Raw genomic sequence first — 22,732 nt, forward strand, 5'->3', positions numbered from 1 at the left:
TGAACGCATATTCTATGTATGTTTTCTAGACATGTCTACAGTTTTCTAGACACAGAAAAAACAAAAGCTAAGCAACTCATTGTATTTGAGGATATAACTACAAATGTGCCTTACATTCAGAACGTTATTCCCTTACCTTTCAGAAAAATAGACACAATTAAGAATAAAATCTACAAGCAGGTCAGTAATCAATTAAAATAAACCCCCAAGCAATATATCGGAGCCTTTAGATGCCATCTTTTAAAAACTCCACTTACCTATAGGAGATTTGCATCATATTTCTATCAAGAGGTAAATGTAAGGTGACCACAATGCCTCAAGAAGGGGCCTAACAACTTGTTCAACAAACACTGTAGTCCTGTCCAAAGAGGCGCGACACCATAGGGGTTAAGAACACGGACCCAGGAGGTAGACTGCTCGGTTTCAAATCCCGGTTCTGCCTTTGACCTACCTGTGGGAGGTATCCCAGTGCCTCCTTCACAAGGTCGTTGGCATGACTGGGTTTGACTGAATACCTGTAAAGCATTTACAGCTGTGCCTGACATACAGCAAGTAAAGATTGGCTATTATACATTTTATTGTTATTTTCACTAAGTTATATTATTATATAATTATGACTCCAGGCACTATAGATTACATTTATCATTCCATTTAAGGCCCTCAAACACCTGCGAGTAGCTGTCTCCAGGTTAAAGTCCTTGGTGTAACACACTGAGCCTATGAGATTTGTCAGAACCTCTGTCCCTGCTCACATTCTCCCTGAGTGCCATCCACACAGACCTCCCAGAGCCCCCAGGAGAACCCAGTGCTGCCTCTAAGTTGCACCTCTGCCCGCGTTTCCTCTGCCTCAAATGCCACTCTGCTTCATCGAGTGCATGAACACCTTCCTTCAGGGTTCGCCTCAGAGATCCTCAGAAAATTAACATGTACGGCCCGTTAAGTATGGCATTTAATCCCTGGCTCAACTCGAAGTCAGGGCACAGTTCTTCACATCAACCTGCCAGGAGTCAGATAGCTTTCCAAGGTGATTCAGTCTGCATTTCAAACTCACACCTGCTTCACTGTGAGGTCCTCTTGACTCCCTCCCTCCCCAGCAAGATCACCCTAGGTATTTGTATCTATCTTGCACTTTGCCCCTATACTCGAAATAATTTATTACCCATAGGCTCACTTACTAGAATAAAAAGTCCTGGAAAAAACAGGAATCTCTTGTTCATTTATTTTTGGATCCCTATCATCAAGAATTTAGGAAATACTCAACAAATGTTTAGTGAACGAATTAAAACTCAATAAATACCTGTGGACTAAATATTTTGCTCAAGACATACAAGCCTGTTGCGGATCTGGGGTTTCATCTGAGGTGTATATCACACCTGACCACGAACTGTGGGAGGCCTGGGACTGGACACCCATGTGGTAATGCTCCCACTGAGACTTACAGAGCAAAGAAACTGTATGAAATTAGTTAAATCATAGCACAAGTAACAACGTATAAAAATTTACTAAATTAGCCTGCCATGTGTATTTAAATCTGTGTTCCTCCAAAAACGTTATATGCAGAAATTAGCAAAAGGGTGCAATTACACATTGGATAAAAGAGTCCTATAATCAAATATACTTGGGAAACTCTGGGTAAAACAGAATGCAGTTAACACACAGTAAATGTTTTATAAATAATTACCATGTTTCTCAGAGATTTTATTATGAAAATGTGGACTGCATCCCTCCATCAAGGGGATACAGCATTCACCATTTTTTAAAAGTATTGGTATTTCACAACAAAAAACCTCAACACGCTTTTTTTGTTTACATGAAATATTTCTTGGGATGAGTATTCCACAGAACACACTTCCGGCATGATACGCAATCACCATTCAATATCAACGTACTCAATTTGCCCAGATGCACTGGCTGCCATACCAATAACAACGCTACACGACTGAAATAGACTAGGTATTGAATCCTGCAGAAGAGCCTACATTTCAAAGAGCTATGATTCCCCCAAAAAATGGATTTTTAAATATCCCACCCAGGAAGCTAAAGCCAACTCTCTTTCCATGAGAATCCTTCCTCTCTTTCAACTCCAAACTAGAATCAAAAGATGTTGACTCAAACTGTCACCTCTGCTTACTCCTTAAGGCCCATGAAATGTAGGTTATGACAATAGATCAGAGAGACACAATGGAAAAAGGAAAACAATTGTAGTCAAGGGTTTTTCTTCTAATCTGTATATAGCATTTCTTAATCTAAGAACCAAATATTAGTTTATATAAATACTGAAGTACAAGATTAAACAATGCCCACAATACTATAACTTGATGCTAACATACCAAATGGGATTACAATGCCCACAATACTATAACTTGATGCTAACATACCAAATGGGATTACAAATATCTTAAATAGTCATCCCCAATTAGAAAATGATGTGTTAAGGTTGAAGTCATGGGCTGAGAAATATGGGAAGGAGTAAGCAATAGAAGATACACACTCCCCAAAGGAAGAGATAACTTATGTTTATTTCCCTTCAGTGCTCTAGACTTTTCTGAAAATATGTAAGGCAATAGGTAAAGGAATTCTCTCCTCACTCCTAGTAGCCAGGCTTTTATTTCTAAGGTTTGGTTTGAAACAAGAAGTCCCTTCTCCCCTCTGTGGTTGGTGAGAGAAGAGAGAGAAGAAGGAGAGAGAGAAGGTACCCCATCCAGGCAACCATTCCAAAATGACTATTGTTTTCGACAATCTAAGAAAGTCAAGAGGACACCCAGAGAGTCAAGGGAAGATTTTTTAAACTCTCATGCAAGAGGGAAGTGACGCAGCAGTGGAGAACGGATGGAGTCAGAACAGGGGTTATATCCCCTCATTCTGGGAGGAGGCAATGAGTGCTGTGTTCAGGAATGACATGCCACCTGCAAGCTGTGCCTGAGTGATGCCCACGGACACGAGACTCAGCACCAGGGCTTGGAAGAAGCAGCAAAGTTCCCTGGAGCTAAGCCTGGAGCCAGCAGAGAGAAGGAGCGAGATGAAGTCATTTCAGCGGCCCACTGCAGCGCTGCCTAAGACACTGAGGTTTCCAGAGCAGGGGGACGGCAGGACAATGAGAAGCTGTGTCAGTTAATAACCAGAAGTTTCTCCATCCCACTTCCTGAGGGCAGCAAGCCTCAAGCTCACATACAGTCCAGCGATCTGCCACAGCAAAAACTGATGCCTGACTTCTCATTAAGCTTCACTCAGAGCCTTGTAGCCAGATTTTACATGATTGTTTTTAAAAATAAAGATATAATATAGCTTGCCCATCAATTCTATTTTAAAAAATGCACAGGTGCTACATAAACATTCCCATAATCCCTTTCCTAAGGAAAGGCCTCCTCTACTGCTTCTTTCTGAGGAAGGGGGAAAGATCTAGCTAATTACATTTTGAAGACTCTATAGGAATTTCCACCAAGGCCACATTCTGGGTTTTGCTTCACTGAGAGACACTAGGATCTGGGGAAATTATGTCTCACACAACCATCGCCCTAAATATTTTTCCCTTACTTGAAGCTGCCACGTTCCGCGTTTTTCTTTTCTTTTATGTGGCCCAACTCCTGGGCCATATCATCAAAATGTAACTGCTGAGTCTAGTGTCTGTGGGCATCACCCCCCCCATCGCAGGTCTGGGCATCACTCAGGCACAGCTTGCAAGTAACATGCCACTCCTGAACCCCAACACTTTTATCCTCTTTTATCCTTGAAACACAAACATCGAATACCTTCCCTTGATGATGGCCAGCGACAGAGCGTTATGCCACACCATCCCCACCCCAATGGGGCCCTGGAAGCTCCGCCAGGCTGTCATCTTCAAGTGGCAATCTAACTCAGTGGGTAAGAGACAGGCTCTGGAATCAAACATGTCTGTACTTGAACCCCAGATCTGCCATGTCCTGGCTATATGACCCAACCTGCAGTAACTTACTTCACCACTTTAAGTCTGAGTTTTCCCATCAGTAAAGTGGAAATACTAACACTAGTTATCTGAGATGGTTGTTGTGAGGATACAACAGAAAATGATGCAAAGCTCCAAGCACGATGTTTAGCATGTAATCTGTATACGAGAAATGGTAGCTATTACTAGCAGTAGAAAATCTAAGCCACTGAAGGAATACTCAGTTATTACCATAACTGCCTTCAGCAGTGAGTTTCAAAATAACTTGCCTTTACCGTACAAAAAAAAGTCACAATCAGAGGCCAGACTAATAACTTCCAGAGCTGATATAAGTATACGACACAAAAATACGTGTAAATTCAGATTTCAGACAAACTACCAAGACAAAAAATGCCCCAGCCATCACATAAGTAGTATCATTTCCAGGTATCATTTTTTAAAGTAAGCACTATCATCGTTTAAAGTGATAAACAACTAATAGTGAGTTTACTAGACCAAGTTCTTAGAGCAGTTCAAGCTGGCATGTCAAATTCATAACATTATCTGTGGAAGATCATAGTAAATAATGAGCAAAAACATCCCTGGCAACATTCAAATAGAAATAATTTGTATTGAAGCATCAGTTCTGAAACAGATTTTTAAACCCTTGGCCAATAAATTTAATCACTAGTGTCCTGGTAAGTGTTGAACAACCGGCTCTCAAGAGGCACCTGATTTGTAGTGCTTGCCAATTCCCATGGTGTAAGTACCCCACCATGGCCCATTTCAAAGGAACAATGAGTTCTCAGAAGCCAGTGCCAGCCAACAGAAGCACACCACTTAGATACAGAGTAGTATTCAAAATGGTTACACACTCCACCTCAATAGGGCTGTTTACAAGGAACCAAGGAATAAGCCCACAAGTAAAAGGTAAATATAGATAAATGATATATGGGTTTTCTAGGAGGGTGACAGAAGCAATTTTGCAATGAGCTAATTCCACAGGCAATACTCAGGCTGTTTCCCTTTTAACTGCAATCCTCCCTCACTGAGAGCTGGTCCTCTTTCTGCACAGGTGGTCACATATACCCCAGCCTTGGATCATCTTCATATCCACTGACCCCAGTATCCTCTTAAGATTCTTGCTAGACCCAAGTCTTTCTCTGGTTACCTGGGTTCTTAGGTTCTCTCTGTATTCATTTAATATCATTCACCAAGAAATAATGGCTTTCTTCCTTAATTTTCCTCCTAAGATTTGCCATCTTCCTGTCTCTCTTTTATCAGTAAACCCACACCTATGCTAAAACTCCTCCAGCCGGTAACAGAGATACAGTTTCTCTATGAAGAGGAAGGAATTAGCTCCCCATTTAATTCCTTTGCTTACCTGCTCTTTCATTTGGGAACAAAAGAACTCAGCTTTTAGGAATACCATTTGGAAGGCTGTAGGAAAACCAAAATAATCTCTCTGTCTTATTCCAGCTTTGAACTCTAGGACACCCCAAGATGACTTCACTGCAGGAACCTGTGACTCACCAAATTCAAGAATTTTAAAAAGTAGATTTTATAAATGAAAATAAATTTCATGACATATTTCTGTTAATTCAAAATGTTGCACTTCAAACTTGCTTAATTGCTAAAAGACAAGCTGTTGAATGTGATAGTCATCAATTCTCTACTCTCTCTGTACGTTACACTATAAAGTCAAATTATAATATTTCTATGGCAAGAAAAAAATAAAAAAAGAACTCCATTGCCAGATGAAAGTGTGTGTATGTGTGCTGGTAATGAAATCACAACAATGTGACTGTACTTAATGCCACTGAACTGTACACTTAAAAATGATTAAGATGGTACGTTTTATGTAATGTGTTTAACAATATTATGCGTACCAAACGTTACTACGTGTATCAAAAATGTTTGAAAAGTCTCTTAAAATGTAAAGAAAAAAAAGAAATCTATTAAATAGAAATTCTGGGCTTCCCTGGTGGCGCAGTGGTTAACAGTCTACCTGCCGACGCAGGGGACACAGGTTCATGCCCCGGAACGGGAAGATCCCACGTCCGCGGCTGGGCCCGTGAGCCATGGCCGCTGAGCCTGCACGTCGGGAGCCTGTGCTCCGCAACGGGAGAGGCCACAACAGTGAGAGGCCCGCGTACCGCAAAAAAAATAATAATAATAAAAAATAAAATAAAATAAATAGAAATTCTGCCACTCTGCCCTTTAGAATTTCAAGTAGGACGGTAAACCAGATTTTTTAAAACAAATAAATAAAAATAACACCCTTTAATATTGCCTGTGTCTCGTTACAGACCAGACATAAGGGCACTGAGTGTTGAGAAAGGATGCTTTTGCTCTGCTAGATCAATGTTCTTTTTTTCAAAGGTCTTTTATATATGCCCTACAAGTAACTTCTCGGGCTCATGTGAGGGGCTTGTGGTTTAATCAGGAAAACAAACGGTCAAAAAGTCAAAACGTACTGCATTCTTTGCCTCTCACTGGGTCAGGCAGGCCAGAGCAGTCCACTGCAGAATTCGGAATGGCAACTCTCCATCTGGAGCCACTGCTATCACATTCTGTATATTCAAAGTGGTAATCTTCCTGCAAATAATCACAAACACAAGCCTTTGTTAGAGCCAATTTTAATGGGACAACTGCGCTTTCTCAGTCATCCCCAAACCTGCCTGGAAGCCTGGTTCCAAACTGTTCTCTCTGCTTGATCCTTATTCTTCCCCCACTCCATCCATACCAAGCAGTACTTTGATCAAGAATGTATCATGCCAGGCACTGAGTAGGCGCTGAGGACCTGACAAGGGCCATGACAATCAGGCGCTCATGGGGTGACCAGCGAACTGTACTCTCACCCACCCCAAAAGGCAACAGCACACAGTCCCTATTTTTTGCAGGCTTCTTAAGCTCTAAATAATTGATAGATATGAATATAAAAGTAAAATAACCCTAGGAAACTGAAGGCTGTCACTGTCCCAAATTTTTCAAAGAAAGAAATAGGAGAACTGTTCCCATTGACCTAATTTCTCACTCTGTTTAAAATTTAACAGAGGTAGAATGATTAATCATCCAAATACTAACTAAAAGACTACCAGTTTTTAAAGCAGCTCTCCCAGGCTCCATCTCCCCCACCACAGCAAGCTGCCTTCGATCACAGACTGTAACACAGACCATTTATTACAATCGCCAAATAAGACCAACCCACTTGTCTCTGGCCTCTATCTTCACTTGACCTCCCCTGCTCAGAGCACATTACACCCGTGAGATGCTTGAGCTGAGAGGAACGAGGACAAAATGTCATTAGACGTTTCAAGAATGAGAGAAGTTATAAATCTCCTCCAAAGTATTTCAGTTCAGTATCTTAGAAGTTGCTAGTCTGCTTCATCTACTCTGTTTGCCTCCTTTACTGTATCAATGACAGGAGTGAATGGAAATATTGCCACATAACCATCAGGAAACCAGGTGGGGAAGTCTGTGTGTGTGTATGTGATATGTGTGTGTGTATGTGATGTGTGTGTGTGTGTATACATGGAAAGAATACCAGTTACAAGGTAGGTTCTGGAATCAGGTCTGAGTTTGAATTGACATTTCATTCCGCCACATGCAGTCAATGCGCTACATTGGACAAGCCACTTTACCTCTCAAAGCAACCATTTTTTTTCATTGGTAAAATTACAATAATAGTATTTCCTGTCTTGTATGGCTCTTGTGGCAGTTAATTGACATAATGTCTGTAAAATGTTAGGCATTTAAGCTACACTGGGTTAGCACTTGTTAGTGGTAGAATTATCATCCTTCTTAAGGGCAATGTGGGTACAGAGGATGATACAGAGGAAGAAGCTAGTGGTAACAGGATAAGGCGCAAACAACCTGAGTCTCTGTTTCCTCTGCTTCAATTTCCGCACACACTTATGATAAACGAGAAGGGACTGAGAGTTAGAGAAGGTGTAATTACCGGGCTGGAAGCAAAGGCCTTATGCTGCATTAGGACTCTCCCCAGAATTAAGATTCAGTTTATACTTCAGGCAATCATCTCTGAAGAGTATTTTTTTCCACTCAAATTTTTTTTTACAAAGTTTGGTAACAGACGATTTAAGATTAAGTTATTTGACAAGAGTCTAGATTTCAAATATGTTTTACTGTCAACTGAGGACGAACCTACATATGTAAAAAAAGAAATCAATAAAAGCTGCCAAATGGGAAAGGCTTTCCAGAGGGAAAGATGGGAGGAAGGAGGGGGAAAAGGGAGGAAGGGAAGTAGGAAAAGAGGAGAGGGAGGGAGGGAGGAAAACATAACAAAGGTCACTAAATTTGACAACATACAAATGTTAAACACTGTACACCAAAAGTCATCATAAACAAAAGTAAAAGGTAAACAACAAAACAAACTGGTGAAGAAACACACAGCAAAGGTTAACTAACTTAAGAATACTGGGTTTCTGAGTTCTGGAGGTGAATGGTGGTGATGGCTGTACAACAATATGAATGTACTCAGTGCTACTGAACTGGACACTTAAAATGATTAAGATGCTAAATTTGATGTTGTGTATATTTCACCACAATTTTAAAAATTAAAAATGTGAAATAAAAAGAATACTGGGTTTCTAAAGATCGGTAAGGAAAAGGACAAAGAACTATTGGAAGAATGGTCAAAGAACACAAGCAATTCATTAAAGAACAATACAAATGGTCAAGGAGAATATAACAAAAAGTTGAACCTTGCCAAAGAAATACAAATAATGATTTTCATCAAGTTGGCATGACATTTAAAATATATATATTTTTAAAACTCCCTGAGGTAACAGTGCAGTAAAATGAGCACTTGTGTGCGTCCAATGAGAGGATAAAGTGTGGAGGCTTTCTGGAGAGAAACAGTCAATATGTACCCGGATCTTAAACGTGTTGAAAAATTTGAACCCCAAATTCCACTTCTAGCATCTAATCTAAGGGAGAAAAATGTTTCATGTGTTCAGTGATTTATGGCCAAAATTGCTCATGATAACTTTGCTATAGGTTGAGGGAGCATAATTAATAGTTGAGCATTATTTTCCACATGTATTTATGTCATTAAATACTCATAATAATTAATGTGGATTAGGAAAAACAGGTAATATTATTCCCATTGTTCAAATGATACTCAGATTGGATAAGCGATTTACTCAGAGATACCCAGCTAGTAAGCAGCAGAGCTGAGAGCAGAAGTCAAGTCTTTTGTTTACTGACCAGTGTTTTCAGTTTATACAACGCCATTGTGCTTAAAATAGAAGGTTACTGTTTTAAAAGAGAAGGAGTGGTCAAAGTTTTGAATATAAAATCCTGATGGTTGGGGCTTCCCTGGTGGCGCAGTGGTTGAGAGTCCGCCTGCCGATGCAGGGGACACGGGTTCGTGCCCCGGTCCGGGAAGATCCCACATGCCACGGAGCGGCTGGGCCCGTGAGCCATGGCCGCTGAGCCTGTGCGTCCGGAGCCTGTGCTCCGCAACGGGAGAGGCCACAACAGTGAGAGGCCCGCGTACCGCAAAAAAAAAAAAAAAAAATCCTGATGGTTACAGAAGTCTAACAGTAATCATAAGGATGTTTCACATTCAAACAGAATACGAGAGTACACAGGTAAGTAGAAACCATTTGATTTCCCTCTCTTTATGTATTAGTTTCCTATGGATGCTGCAACAAACTGCCACACACGTAGCCACTTAAGACAACAGAAACTTATCCTTTCACCGTTCTGGAGGCAAAAAGTTCAAAATCGTTATCACTGGGCCAAATTCAAGATGTCAGCCAAGCTGCGCTCCCTCCAGGAGCTCTGGGGAGAATCCATTCCATGCCTCTTGCAGTTTCTGGTGGCTGTGCCATTCTCTGCCTCTGTGGTCACACTGCCTTCTTTCTCCTCCCCCTTGTGATTGCATTTAGGACCCATCCAGAAAGCCCCCCATCTCAAGATTCTTATTCACATCTTCAAAGCCTTTTTTTGTCATATTCACGGGTTCCGGGGATTAGGACACAGGTATCTTTTGCAGGGGTGTGGGGGAGCAGTGGGATAGTACCCGGCCTACCACCATCTCCTAGTGCAGAAGAGCCTAGGCCAGGCATGCAGCCGCACGATGGTTTTCTTATTCCTCTTGTTCCCAGTTATGTGCATTAAGAAGACTTTCCTATTTCCATATCCCACTGAGATCCTGGTCCCCATATGTAAAATTCAGGTAATTTGTTATCATCCTTGCAAAATAATGATGCTGAGAATTCTGGCATGAATTTCAAATGAAGAAAGGCCTCTGAATAAATAGGTAAAAAGCTCAAGAAAACTCTCCGCCACCACTGCCTCTGTGTTGTTCAGGCTGCCAGTTATGAGATGAGAACAGCAGTAAATATGGAAAACGAATGTTGTGTTCTCTGGATGCACTGGTAGATGTCATATGCCAGTTAATTTTCCTATGGTTCTTTATTCTACCTGCCTCCTCTAGAATACCCTTGAAATCTAAAGAGCCACAGCTATTAAGTACAAAATTCTTAGGACTCCAGCAGGAAGCTATAATGTGTTTATTTATAATTTAAAAACACTGAAATGCAAACGTACTTCATGCAGAGGGCATCACTTGGGTCAGGAATTTAGACTGTAGCCCCTGCCAGATGGGTTTTATTTTTTTAATTATTTAATAGGTTATTTCATCTGGGCCAGTAACAATTTTTTTTCATCTATTTCTGAAGTCAACCCTTAAACCCATAGCAGAGATTTAAGAAATAGTGTGATGCAGTAAAATCACTAAAGATACAATATATGCCCCCAAAATATTCTGAATGGTATTCAAGGTACTGAATAAAGAGAACTATAGCACATATATTTTCAGATTTATAGATAACACCCCATAACTCTGGCCACAGACCCAAGAAAACATTGAGCTAAACTGATCCCTTGGAAATGGGAATTTTCTGGACGTCAAACAGCAATCAAAACGAAAAGGTAAAAATTTTCTAAAACAAATATAACATTAATACATGTCAAAGATTTTACTTAAGTCATTAACTAACAAGTCAATCTGGAAGTTAGCCATTGCCATCAGTTCAAAGGAGAATTCAAAGAATACACATAAACAGGCAATCAAGAAAGTGAAATGAATTAACTAAGAGATGCAGAACTGGGAAATAACCTGAGGGCAACAATCAAATGCATTCCAAAGTATAAAATGCATTTTCATTTCTATGGACAAGAATCATTTGTATTACTATCAATTTCCTACATCTCACAGTGTTGTAAAATAGTTCAAAGACAGAGAAAGATACAGGCCCCTACAAAAACTGATCATTCAGCAAGGTGCTCTAAACAGGACAGCCAGTCATCTTTTCTGCCTATTTCAACGTTTCACCATTTTTCCTGACAAAAGGGGAAATTCCTGACAATTTTTCCAACATTACAGGGCTCCTGACATTTTATCACCAAACCTAATGATGTGAGTCAGAGCACACTAAACAACAGAACATCCGCTGACAAGCCACAATCTCCAAATTATAAACTGGAGGAAGGGCTTGGCCTGACCCGACTCAGGAGATGGCAGTTATTTAGACATGTCTACAAATCACAAAACACTGGGGAATGAAAACACTGCCCCAAATAACAAAATGATGGGATTCCCTGAAAACCTTCCATTGTAAACATGTGGGAACCGAGGAAAGAAATAACCAAAAAGTAATACACCTGATCAGTGTGGATGAAAAACTGTGGGTCACTATCTGCAAGAACAAAATCACCAGCCACTGCCTTCGCTGACCTTCAACACACCTTGAAAGGAGTGCAGGGGGGAGATCAGGAACGAGGCTTTCTGTGCTCTGGGAAAAAACTGGCAGAATAGGCCTTCAGATAGTTAGACATTTTCAGGAGAAGATTTTATGGGCCCAATTTCTTCCATCTTCTCTTATCTGGAAAAGCACTAAAATCACTAACGGAGATATCCTCGGGACTAGCAGCAACCTTCTGCCAAAATGTGTGCTTGACTGGACGTAGCCCCTTCACCAGAATCACATACATACTGCCCTCTCCTCTTACCTCTTTGGAGCAGTTCCTCAGAGCTCTCTGAGAGGCTGTCTCCCAGGCTATAGTCCTCATTTTGCCCCAAACAAAACTTAAGTCACAACTCTCACACTGTGTTTTTTCTTTCTTTTTTCAGTCGACATCAGCAAACACTTAAGGGAAGATTATCCCTCAATATAGATCATGATCACGCACACGCACGCACGCACACACACACACACACACTCACTCACAACTCAAGTATAAGCACAAACTCGCAAACTGTGTTATCTTACACCTAAACAGAAAATGTCGGGATACACCCAGATAAATATTAGATGCCCACAGGACCCCTACAAAAGACTTTCTCCTTGACCAATCTTTAGTCAGGCTCCTCTGAACGCTCTTCCCAATGAAGCCTTGACCTCTAGGCTTGTGTGTTCAACTCTGCATCACCCAGTTTTATCAAGAATCCTGTCAAGTCAGTTTAGCTAGAATCCCCCCTCACCCCTGATGTTTCCTCCTAGTAATTTTCATCCACCGACTCTCACCCTGCTCCTTGACTATAAATCCCCACTTGTTCATGCTGTATTTGAAATTGAGCCCAGTTTGGTACTGAGGTCTCTTTTCCCCTACTGCAATAGTTCCTAAATAAAATCTGTTTTGACCATTTTAACTACTAACCAGCTCTGGTTTTCTCTGACACCCTCTAACACAAAAGTCATTTTACTGCAAAAGCCTCACAGTGCTCAAGGTAAACCTGGGGTATCATCTCCCAATTATGATGACAGTTGCTACAGTTTAACTACACATAGACTAGACAATGTTTCAAATAAATCTCACATATAAAAATAATATGCATACATGTATATATATGTCTTGACATTATCTTGACAATACACATATATGTTACATATTGACATTAACATATATCATTTGTCATGATTTGCACCTGTATCAATATATATCATTTTTATATATTAACATTAATATATATCATTCTTTACTACATGACACTTAGTTATTAAATAAGTACTATGGCCTAAATGCTATGGGACAGATTTAAAATAAACATAGCATATAGTCCCTATACTCAACAAGTTTATGATTTTGTTGGAGCAGACAGGACAGACACGGACACACACACACCCTACATAATTTTATAAGAAAGCATAAGACTGAGGAACCAAAGTGGAACGGTGGCATCACAAGACAGTGTGCAAGTAAAAACTATCTGGTGAAACTTACCCACAAAAATCCCTCAACTCTACCGTGAAGTAAAATGTGTACCACTTCTCAGTAAACTCATCACAGCCAATTTTTCCTTACGCCCTTATCCGATACCCATTTCTTAGCAATCAAATGGCTTGCATTTTAGGGACCATTTTTCTAGAAAAACGGTAAAATGTGCATGATGTGATCTCATTATATCATGATTTCAGAGACAGAGGAAATTTCTGTAATCTCGAACCACCTGAAAAGGCTTTGAGGCGAAAGCCCTGAAAAACAGGTGGGGTTTATAACTACTCTAGCGCCTACCAGCTCCCTCATAACTAGCTAGTTTAATAGGGTGTGATAAACGGTGAGGCCAAGCCTGAAGATAATATGCCTGAAGATATGTAGTGAAATACATTAGCCTAAGATGGAAGGATAGATAGGTGGGTGAGTAAGTGAACTAATGAAAGAACAAACAAACCAACAAAGCTGCCTGGTCTTCAGTAGGATGAGATGTGTTCACGTCAGTGACCCTTCACGAGAAAATCAGTTCCCTGATGCTCCCTGCCTATCCTCTGCAGTCAATGAAGAGCTGACCACAGTTAATTATAATGATCCAATAGATGAGCACAAATTCGAGGTTACAGAGTCAAAAGCAGTAGAGATAGAAGAAGACGAAATAGTGCTGATACCTAAGAGAACATACACAGAGGGAAGGGACCAAAGAAAGCAAACAGAATTCATTTTCTTCATATAAGGCTCCTTCTCTGAGTATTTTTCTGTGAAATGTTGACAAGAGCATTTGTCAACACTGTATTTGATGAGACTGCAACTCCTCTGGGAGCAAGGCCCTCAAATTTAAGTGCTCAGCAAAGTGTGTGGCACCCTTATTTGAGAGAGCAAGACAGCAGGAAGGAAAAAGGGAGAACGTGAAACTGTACTGCTCGGCACAAATATTCCAACTCCTATTCCAATGGATGAGGGCACACATCCTACTACATGGGAAGGTCAAAAACAGGAGAGGGCTTCCCTGGTGGCACAGTGGTTGAGAGTCCGCCTGCCGATGCAGGGGACACGGGTTCGTGCCCCGGCCCGGGAGGATCCCACGTGCCGCGGAGCGGCTGGGCCCGTGAGCCACGGCCGCTGAGCCTGCGCGTCGGAGCCTGTGCTCCGCAATGGGAGAGGCCACAACAGTGAGGGGCCCGCATACCGCAAAAAACAAAAAACAAAAAAAAAACAGGAGAATACTCAGTGCAGATACACATGAGACATAATAAAAACGTTCTTAGCCTACATTATCAAGTACATGAGCACACAGCCCTGTGCAGAAACATTTATATCCTGACTTTTCTTTTATAAATGGAACATGAAGTTAGTTACCATGGGAACCTAAGGCTAAGTAAAGCAATATGTATCTGATCTATTTATGACACATTCTCTTTTCTGCATTTGCAGACATGATTGCTTTTAAGAAATTATTTTGACAACATTCATGTTTCAAACCTGAGTTCAATGTCTGTCTCTGTAAACAAGGCCTTATAGGTACTCAATTCATTTTGTCCTGCAATACACATTCCTGGCACATCTCCCCCGTGCCACTGTGTAGATGCTGGGGATACCACAGGGAATGAAGCAGCCAAGTCGCTGCTCTCATGGGGCTTACGTTTTCGTAGGAATAGAAGTGCCCAGGTCGATGGACATTTAGGTTACTTCCATGTCCTGGCTATTGTAAATAAATAGTGCTGCAGTGAACACTGGCGTACATGTATCTTTTCAAATTACAGTTTTCTCTGGATATAAGCCCAGCAGTGGGATTCCTGGAGCATATGGTAGTTTTATTTTTAGTTTTTTAAGGACATGGAAGCAACCTAAATGTCCATCAATGGAGGAATGGATAAAGAAGATGTGGTACATATATGCAATGGAATATTACTCAGCCATAAAAAAAGAACAAAATAATGCCACTTGCAGCAACATGGATGGACCTAGAGATTGTCATACTGAGTGAAGTCATACAGAGGAAGACAAATATCATATGATATCGCTTATACGTGGAATCTAAAAGGTGGTACAAATGAACCTATTTACAAACCAGAAATAGAGTCACAGATATAGAAAACAAACTTATGATTACCAAAAGGGAAAGAGGGGGAGGGATAAACTGAGAGACTGGGATTGACATGTACACACTAATATACATAAAATACATAACTAATAAGAACCTACTGTATAGCACAGGAACTCGACTCAATACTCTGGAATGACCTACGTGAGACTAGAATCTAAAAAAGAGTTAAACATATATCCACACTGAAACCCCAGCCCAGCACCACTGTCCTTCCAACTGAATCACCTCCCCCAAACTAGGAGCCACCTCCCTGCTCCCGCAAAGGTGCCCTCAATGGATGTTACACCTCACATCAGGACCCTTACCCCTCTCATTTCAGCTAATTTTCACATCTGCTTACCCCAGAAATGAGATTTGCTGGAACATAACCTTTATCCACAATATCGTTATCATTACTAATAAAAACACTAACAGGGCTTCCCTGGTGGCGCTAGTGGTTGACAGTCCGCCTGCCGATGCAGGGGACACGGGTTTGTGCCCCGGTCCGGGAAGATCCCACATGCCGCGGAACGGCTGGGCCCGTGAGCCATGGCCGCTGAGCCTGCGCGTCTGGAGCCTGTGCTCCACAACGAGAGAGGCCACAACGGTAAGAGGCCCACGTACCACCAAAAAATAAAAATAAAAACAAAAAAAACACAACATTTGCAGACCCCTGTAAGCTTTCCAAATTAATTTTCATAACATTATCCTACTTGAATTGGTCCAAAGCATAGCCCTACATAGTAGGCAAGTATCCTATCTCCATCCTCATGGCCACTGCCCTATTTCAATCACCATCTTCTGCGGCCTGAATGACTACCAACAACCTAACTGGCATCCTGCTTCTGCTCCTGTGCACAGCCACGACACTCTGTAGCCAGTTCTCATTATGTCATCCCTGCTCATAACCCTGCAACAGCTTCAAATTAGCCTAAGGACAAAGTCCATGAAAGGCCTTTCTTCATTCATTTTCTCTCTGCTTCTCCAAGTTTCATTCTCAACCTTCTGCATGTATGAAACACTGAAATAATGGAATCAAATATGCTATATTCCCTCCAGGCCCTAAACATGACTTATGCTCAGACTGGAAGGCTCTCTCTCTGCCCAGACCCTGTAACAGCATTAAAAAAATCTCTATAATCACAAAGCACCATGTAGCAGGTTCTCCTTCAAGCCCACAACTAACCTTTGCAGGACTAAGGGCAACAGTACACACTGAGGTGCCCCTTCATGTTCTATACTCACCCCACACCTTGAACAGCCTCCTTACGTATAAGTGGTGACCACAGGCAGCACATCCAAGCTCTGTCAGTGCCCCTCGCACAGTAACACAGTCTACAGTCAGGAGGATGGACCCAGGAAAAGTCTTTCAACGCCCTGGAAGCGGACCTGGGCCTTTTAAGCATTTAATTCCAAAGTCACGTTAGCCAGAGTATGGTATAAAAGGGCGGGGGAAGAAGGAAACACGACGTCTAGGTGGGCACATCTCCTTGGCACATAGATTACCAGGCAGGAGGAGGAACACAGCCAGAGGAAGACAAGAGGGGGGCCCTCTGCCCCAGAGACCAAGGTGGGGGGTCCTCCTGCCTAGTCTGAAGGTGGTCCTGATTTCTCTTATATAACAAGATCCAAAGGAAAGACCAGCAGGAAAGGTATCTACCACTTTGTAAGACAGGATTTTCAGGGAGTGAAGGAAAATCAGTCTACTTCTTGAAGAATTCTTGGGTAGAGGTAACTTTTTCTTTTTTCCTCTTTCACTTTTTTTGGGGGGGCCTCGCCCAAATAAAACTGTAAATTGGTATATAAAAGTCCAATATTCCAAAAGGGAAAAAAAAACACAAATCCTGGAAATTGATTTTTATGTCTAACATATGGTTGTGAGCTTATCTGTATATAATATAAAAATCCAAATTTTTTCTAATCAGGCTGAAACTGAAAAGGTGACTTTGCTTCTGCAAAATATGAGCAACTACTTACTATTTAACAAGCACCAAGAGAAACTGGTTCAAAAGTTTCAGAAATGTATTAAACATAACCCATGACACATCAATTCCACTTCCACTTCTGGGCACATAACCCAAGGAAACCATAATAGGTTGCATCATAGCATTATTTAAAATAGTAAAAACTTGAAAACACTCTAAATGTGCACCAAATAAGGGACTGGTTAATAAATTATTGTGCACTCATGATGGTATTTTATAATTCTAAAATGATAATGCCACTGCCACATTTAATGATAAAATTATAACATATTTAAGTATAATATAAAGGTTATATAAGACAATATGTCTAAATTTATGGGTGGGGCTATGTACAATAATAATACATGGAAAAATGAGTGTAGGTATGTATACCAAAAGATTGACAGCAGTGAACTGAGTACAGAACATAGTGATCTTTTTTGAATTGAAGTATAGTTTATTTACAATGTTGTGTTAGTTTCTGGTGTATAGCAAGTGATTCAGTTATACATATATATATATTCTTTTTCATATTCTTTTCCATTATGGCTTATTACAGGATATTTCATATAGTTCCCTGTGCTATACAGTAGCACCTTGTTGTTTTGGAACATAGTGATTTTTAAAATAAATTTATTTATTTTATTTATTATTTTTGGCTGCATTGGGTCTTTCTTGCTGCGCGAAGGCTTTTCTCTAGCTGTGGCAAGCGGGGGCTACTCTTTGTTGCGGTGCACGGGCTTCTCATCGCGGTGGCTTCTCCTGTTGCAGAACACGGGCTCTAGGCATGTGGGCTTCATTAGTTGTGGCATGTGGGCTCAGTAGTTGTGGCTCGTGGGCTCTACAGCACAGGCTCAGTAGTTGTGGCGCACGGGCTTAGTTGCTCCGCGGCACGTGGGATCTTCCCGATCCAGGGCTCGAACCTGTGTCCCCTGAATTGGCAGGTGGATTCTTAACCACTGCGCCACCAGGGAAGCCTGGAGCAGAGTGATTTTTTTTTCCCCTTTTGTGATTCTGGATTTTTAATTTTTCTACAGTTAAAAATGTACTACTTCCCCTAAGTTCAGGTAGTTGCTTTGCCAAGACATAAAAAAAAAAAAAAAAGTTCCTGTTTCTCCTGACTTTAAAATAGGTACTGGATGGGACATGCAAAATTTCAAAGGATACTATTCAAGGATTATTCCATTATAATTCATTAGTTGCTCAGTCTAGATTAGTCTCTCTGATGGGTGTCAATCACTAGCAAGGCTTTAAGGGTAAAAGTCACGAGACATAGGTTATAAGTTCTGTAGAAGGTAGCATGGAAACGAAGACCCAGAGCTAAGTACTGTACAAACAGGCAGATACAAGGATTCAAAGTGGGTACAAAGTGGATAAGGAAACATGGGAAGCGTTGGATGGGAGAAAAGAGAACAAGACGGTGAAGGAACTCTGACAACACAGTTTGCTGATTTCACAGTTTGGCTCAGGAAAGGGAAAACTCTGCATATGAATTCAGCTAAGCCACTGGCAGAGTTCAGAGAGAAAAGATTTATAAAATACAATTTAAAATCAAAAGCTAATTCTGGTCAGTGCTGCCACTTGAAATCGAGCTTTACTTGTAAAGAGTCTACAGAAATAGCATAGGTGATAAGAGGCTATGAGAATTTTGACATCCAAATAATGTTTTTGCTTGCAAATTGTGTGAGCTAAATAAAAACAAGCTAGTTATTTCTTTTGCACTCAACTGACCCTATAAGAATCTCTCAAATTAATGGAATTTTTAAAAAAAATACAGTATAATCCTAATACCTATTGTCATAACTACATTCCTAGAAATCAAACTTTAAAAATCTGTTAGAGACTTCCCTGGTGGTCCAGTGGTTAAGATTTCACCTTCCAATGCAAGGGCTGCGGGTTCGATCCCTGGTCAGGGAGAGAAGATCCCACATGCCTTGCGGCCAGAACACCAAAATATAAAAGAGAAAGAATACTGTAACAAATTCAATAAAGGCTTTAAAAATGGTCCACATCAAAAAAAATCTGTTAAAAGATTTTCTTTTTAATCGGAAAGAGTAGATGCCCATTGTTCTGTCCGGCTAGCATCCTTTTCCCATTTCTTCAAGTAGCAGCATGACTCCTGCCCTCACTACCCTTTGAGGACCTCTTCTAAGATTCTAGGCAGCTCTGATTGGGCAGCCAATCCCAGGACTCCGAGCCCTGGCCAGGCCCTGCTATGGACATGTTACCTGGCCAGTTTTAATAAACTATTCGTGGGTGCTGGCCAGGATGGAGAACACCTACTACAGCTTCTTTTTCCCACTCTGCACAAAATGCAAAAAGCCAGACTGCAAAATTAATAATAGCAAGTGATGTGGGGAAGAATGTCAAAACTTGAATAACAACTAGTACAATGGTAGTGAGTTTGCTGGTTTCTTTTCTTCCTTTATCTCTTGGCTTTGAGCTAAAAGTGGGCCCAATCAGAGAACTGTCTAGTAGATGTGGATTATAAAATCTCATCATCTGGCCAGAAGACCAAGAAAAGGGATCCCTGTTAGCTAGATAAGGGCAGGGTGGTGGCGGGGAGGCGGAATGTGCTTTTTTTGCCTTTTTTCCTCTGTCAGCCTTGCCCCAAGGCCAGCACCACTTACATAAGTACACTGATGCTACCACAGTGACACAGGTACCTAATACCCCAAGAGGAAACCTGTCTCTCTGGATAAAGGAACTGGAACAAGGAACCCCTGCTGTGCAAAGAGTTGACGGTGGCGGGGGGGGGGGGGGGGGTATCTTCGTTATCCTTTTTCTCCCTTCCTTCTCTTGCCACTTTGCCCCAGTCAAGTGAATTGAAGAGAAGCAGTGGGCTAAAACTACACAGTAATCCATCTTTCTACCCAGACAAAACACAGAAAGGAGTCCCTTAGAAAATATCCCAGAGTAATGGAGGACCTCCTAGTTGTGTGTATGAATCAATCACACAACTCCCAGGCTCACCCTCAAGCTAGGCGTGTGTGGAATATAATTAAAGTGGCACAGCAAAGTCACAGAGAACTCAACTACAGTATAAACCACCACTCCAACTCAAGCCAGGGGCAGACAACTCCCCCTGTGCCCCCCACCCCCGCCTCCGCCAAAAAAAAATAGCAAAAGCTTTGAAAACTGAATTAACACTGGAACCACCACACACAGATGGTGATCTGTGATCTGAACCTAACCAGGTCAGCTGCATGCTAAAACAAACAAACAAATAAAAATTTCTATAGAAGATTTTAAAAAGGGCCCAGAGTCCCACAACATAATATTTAAAATATTCAGAATACAATCCAAAATTACTTGATATATAAAGAACCAAGAAAATCTGACCGATGATCAAGAGAAAGACAATCAACATATGACAACCCCAAATGCACAGATACTAGAATTATCAAAGCAAGAATTTAAAGAAGCTATAACTGTCTTCCATGAGACATTTATTTTCAAAATTTATATATCATTAATATTACCAAGTTTCTATTATGCAAGTAATAAAAATTTACTGTAGAAAAATTAGAAAATATAGATAAAGATGGCTTTCCTCAATTTTCCTGTCTACCTGTAATAAAACTGTAGTATCTCCTCTCCTTATGTGGTAGGACAGTGAGCATAAGCAAACTTACTGAAATCACTATAAAATATGAGATGATTATTCATACACAGATATAGCAATACTTAGGCTTACATGCCAGGAAGCTGTAACTGAATTATATTTCTGGCCACCCACTATACTAGGCACTAGAAAATAAGACCTGGAACCACTTTAGCTCATTGCAGTTGACAAAGACGTTTCACACGTATTTTCTGATTTGATCCTCATGGCAACAATGGGAGGCAGGTAGTACCACATTTCCTCAATTCGAAGATGCAAATTTGAAGACTTCTGAAATCCACATCAAAAGACACTTGTCACTAACTATGCACAATGATGTAACTCACAGCCTGTGCCTGTGCAAACTGAACAATAGGTCAACTATCCATTCATGTGATTATCACTTCAGTTGAGTTGTTTGTATCCCAGGAGTGGGATTTTATCTTTATTTGCTGTCACAAGGTCTGAAGAAAAAATTACACAGTGATGTGGCACAGAAACCGTAAGTACCTAAGACGACCTCGTGCCCAAGAGGGAATGCAATCAGGCGGAAGTGGCCCATAAGAACAGACCACAGAAGTTTAAAAGCTAGGACAGAACCTCTTCATGCATCCTGAAGGACGGTCACTGAGATATTAACTGCCAAACACTTCTGAAGAACTCCAAAGAGACAGTGTTTAATTACAAATGACAAAACCATAAATGTAACCTAGTAGAAAAAAAAGAAGCTTTTAAGGATATGTATAAAACAGGGCTCAAATCACTTACATTAAGAAATACAAAAATTTTTTTAAACAGAAACTATAGGAAACAGGAGACCATAGTTAAGTCCAGCCTTAACTACGTAACACCCTAAGAACTAACTAAGTATATAAATTGGCAGATTCCTAAACCCGGTTGAGCCAGGGCATGGGCCAACAAAACAGAAGAGTCTTGATGGTGATTAAAGCCAGAATGTGGGGACTTCCCTCGTGGTCCGGTGGTAAAGAATCCATCTTGCAATGCAGGAGACCCGGGTTCGATCCCTGGTCAGGGAACTAAGATCCCACATGCCGCAGGGCAACTAAGCCCACGCGCCACAACTCGCATGCCACAACTAGCGAGAAGCCCATGTACCACAATGAAGATCCCACATGCCTCAACAAAGATCCCGCATGCTGCAACTAAGACCCGATGCAGCCAAAAATAAAATACATAAATAATAAACAAATTTTTAAAAGGAAAAAAAAGGCAGGATGTGGAGAGAATGCAAGAGAGAGGGTAGAATAGTAAAAGAGGAAAATTAGGCAGAAATCAATGTCATGCATGGAAGGCAAGACAGAGGTTGCATCAGGTCAAGCCAATACAAGCCAGGATCTTGAGCACAGATTTAGAAAAGAAAAACATCACCCCATCTCAGGGACCCTGATAGCAGTGATTCACAAGAACCTAGATATTTCAGATGAAGGTACAGGCTCACTCTTTGGCAGAGATATTAGAGAAGAACAATATATAATTAAGCAGATATATTTCTACTATTGTTGATTTGGGGAAAACTATTGTACCTTTAACACAGTGGAGATTTCTCCAAGCCCCCCAAAAAGTTAATAAAACTCTGGTGCCCTTTAGAATAAATGGTGATTTAGAAGTACAGAAATAGGGTATTTTGAGAATTTTCTGAGACTCAAGATTGAGATCCAGCAGCACGTGTAAGGCAGAGCTAAGAGTCAAAAATAGCACAAGTAAAACTGTCTTCCCTCTATTGCAGCTCCTAATGTGAGCAATTTACTTGTTAATATGTATTATGGGTACTTCCCTCTTTTATTACTGGCTTTTGGTACTGAGCACTTCCTTTCTCAGCTGGAGCCCCACCCCTGCTCAGCGGTCTCTCTGTACTTCTCCCCCCATCAGCTCACTTTCTTGTTCTCCTCATGACAATTCTAAATCTAACACTC

At 41.0% G+C, this 22,732-nt stretch overlaps 1 protein-coding gene across 1 annotated transcript in view; it reads right to left on the reverse strand.

The window, feature by feature from the left end:
* Positions 1-22,732, reverse strand: part of ELAPOR2 (endosome-lysosome associated apoptosis and autophagy regulator family member 2) — a 183,991-nt gene that overhangs the window by 91,209 nt on the left and 70,050 nt on the right. The window contains exon 2 of the mRNA XM_060108141.1: positions 6,379-6,499. Within this exon, the coding sequence (XP_059964124.1) occupies positions 6,379-6,499 (121 nt within the window). The remainder of the gene's footprint in view (positions 1-6,378; positions 6,500-22,732) is intronic.

The sequence above is a fragment of the Mesoplodon densirostris genome, chromosome 9 (assembly GCF_025265405.1).
Source record: "Mesoplodon densirostris isolate mMesDen1 chromosome 9, mMesDen1 primary haplotype, whole genome shotgun sequence".
Classification (NCBI taxonomy): Eukaryota; Metazoa; Chordata; class Mammalia; order Artiodactyla; family Ziphiidae; genus Mesoplodon; species Mesoplodon densirostris.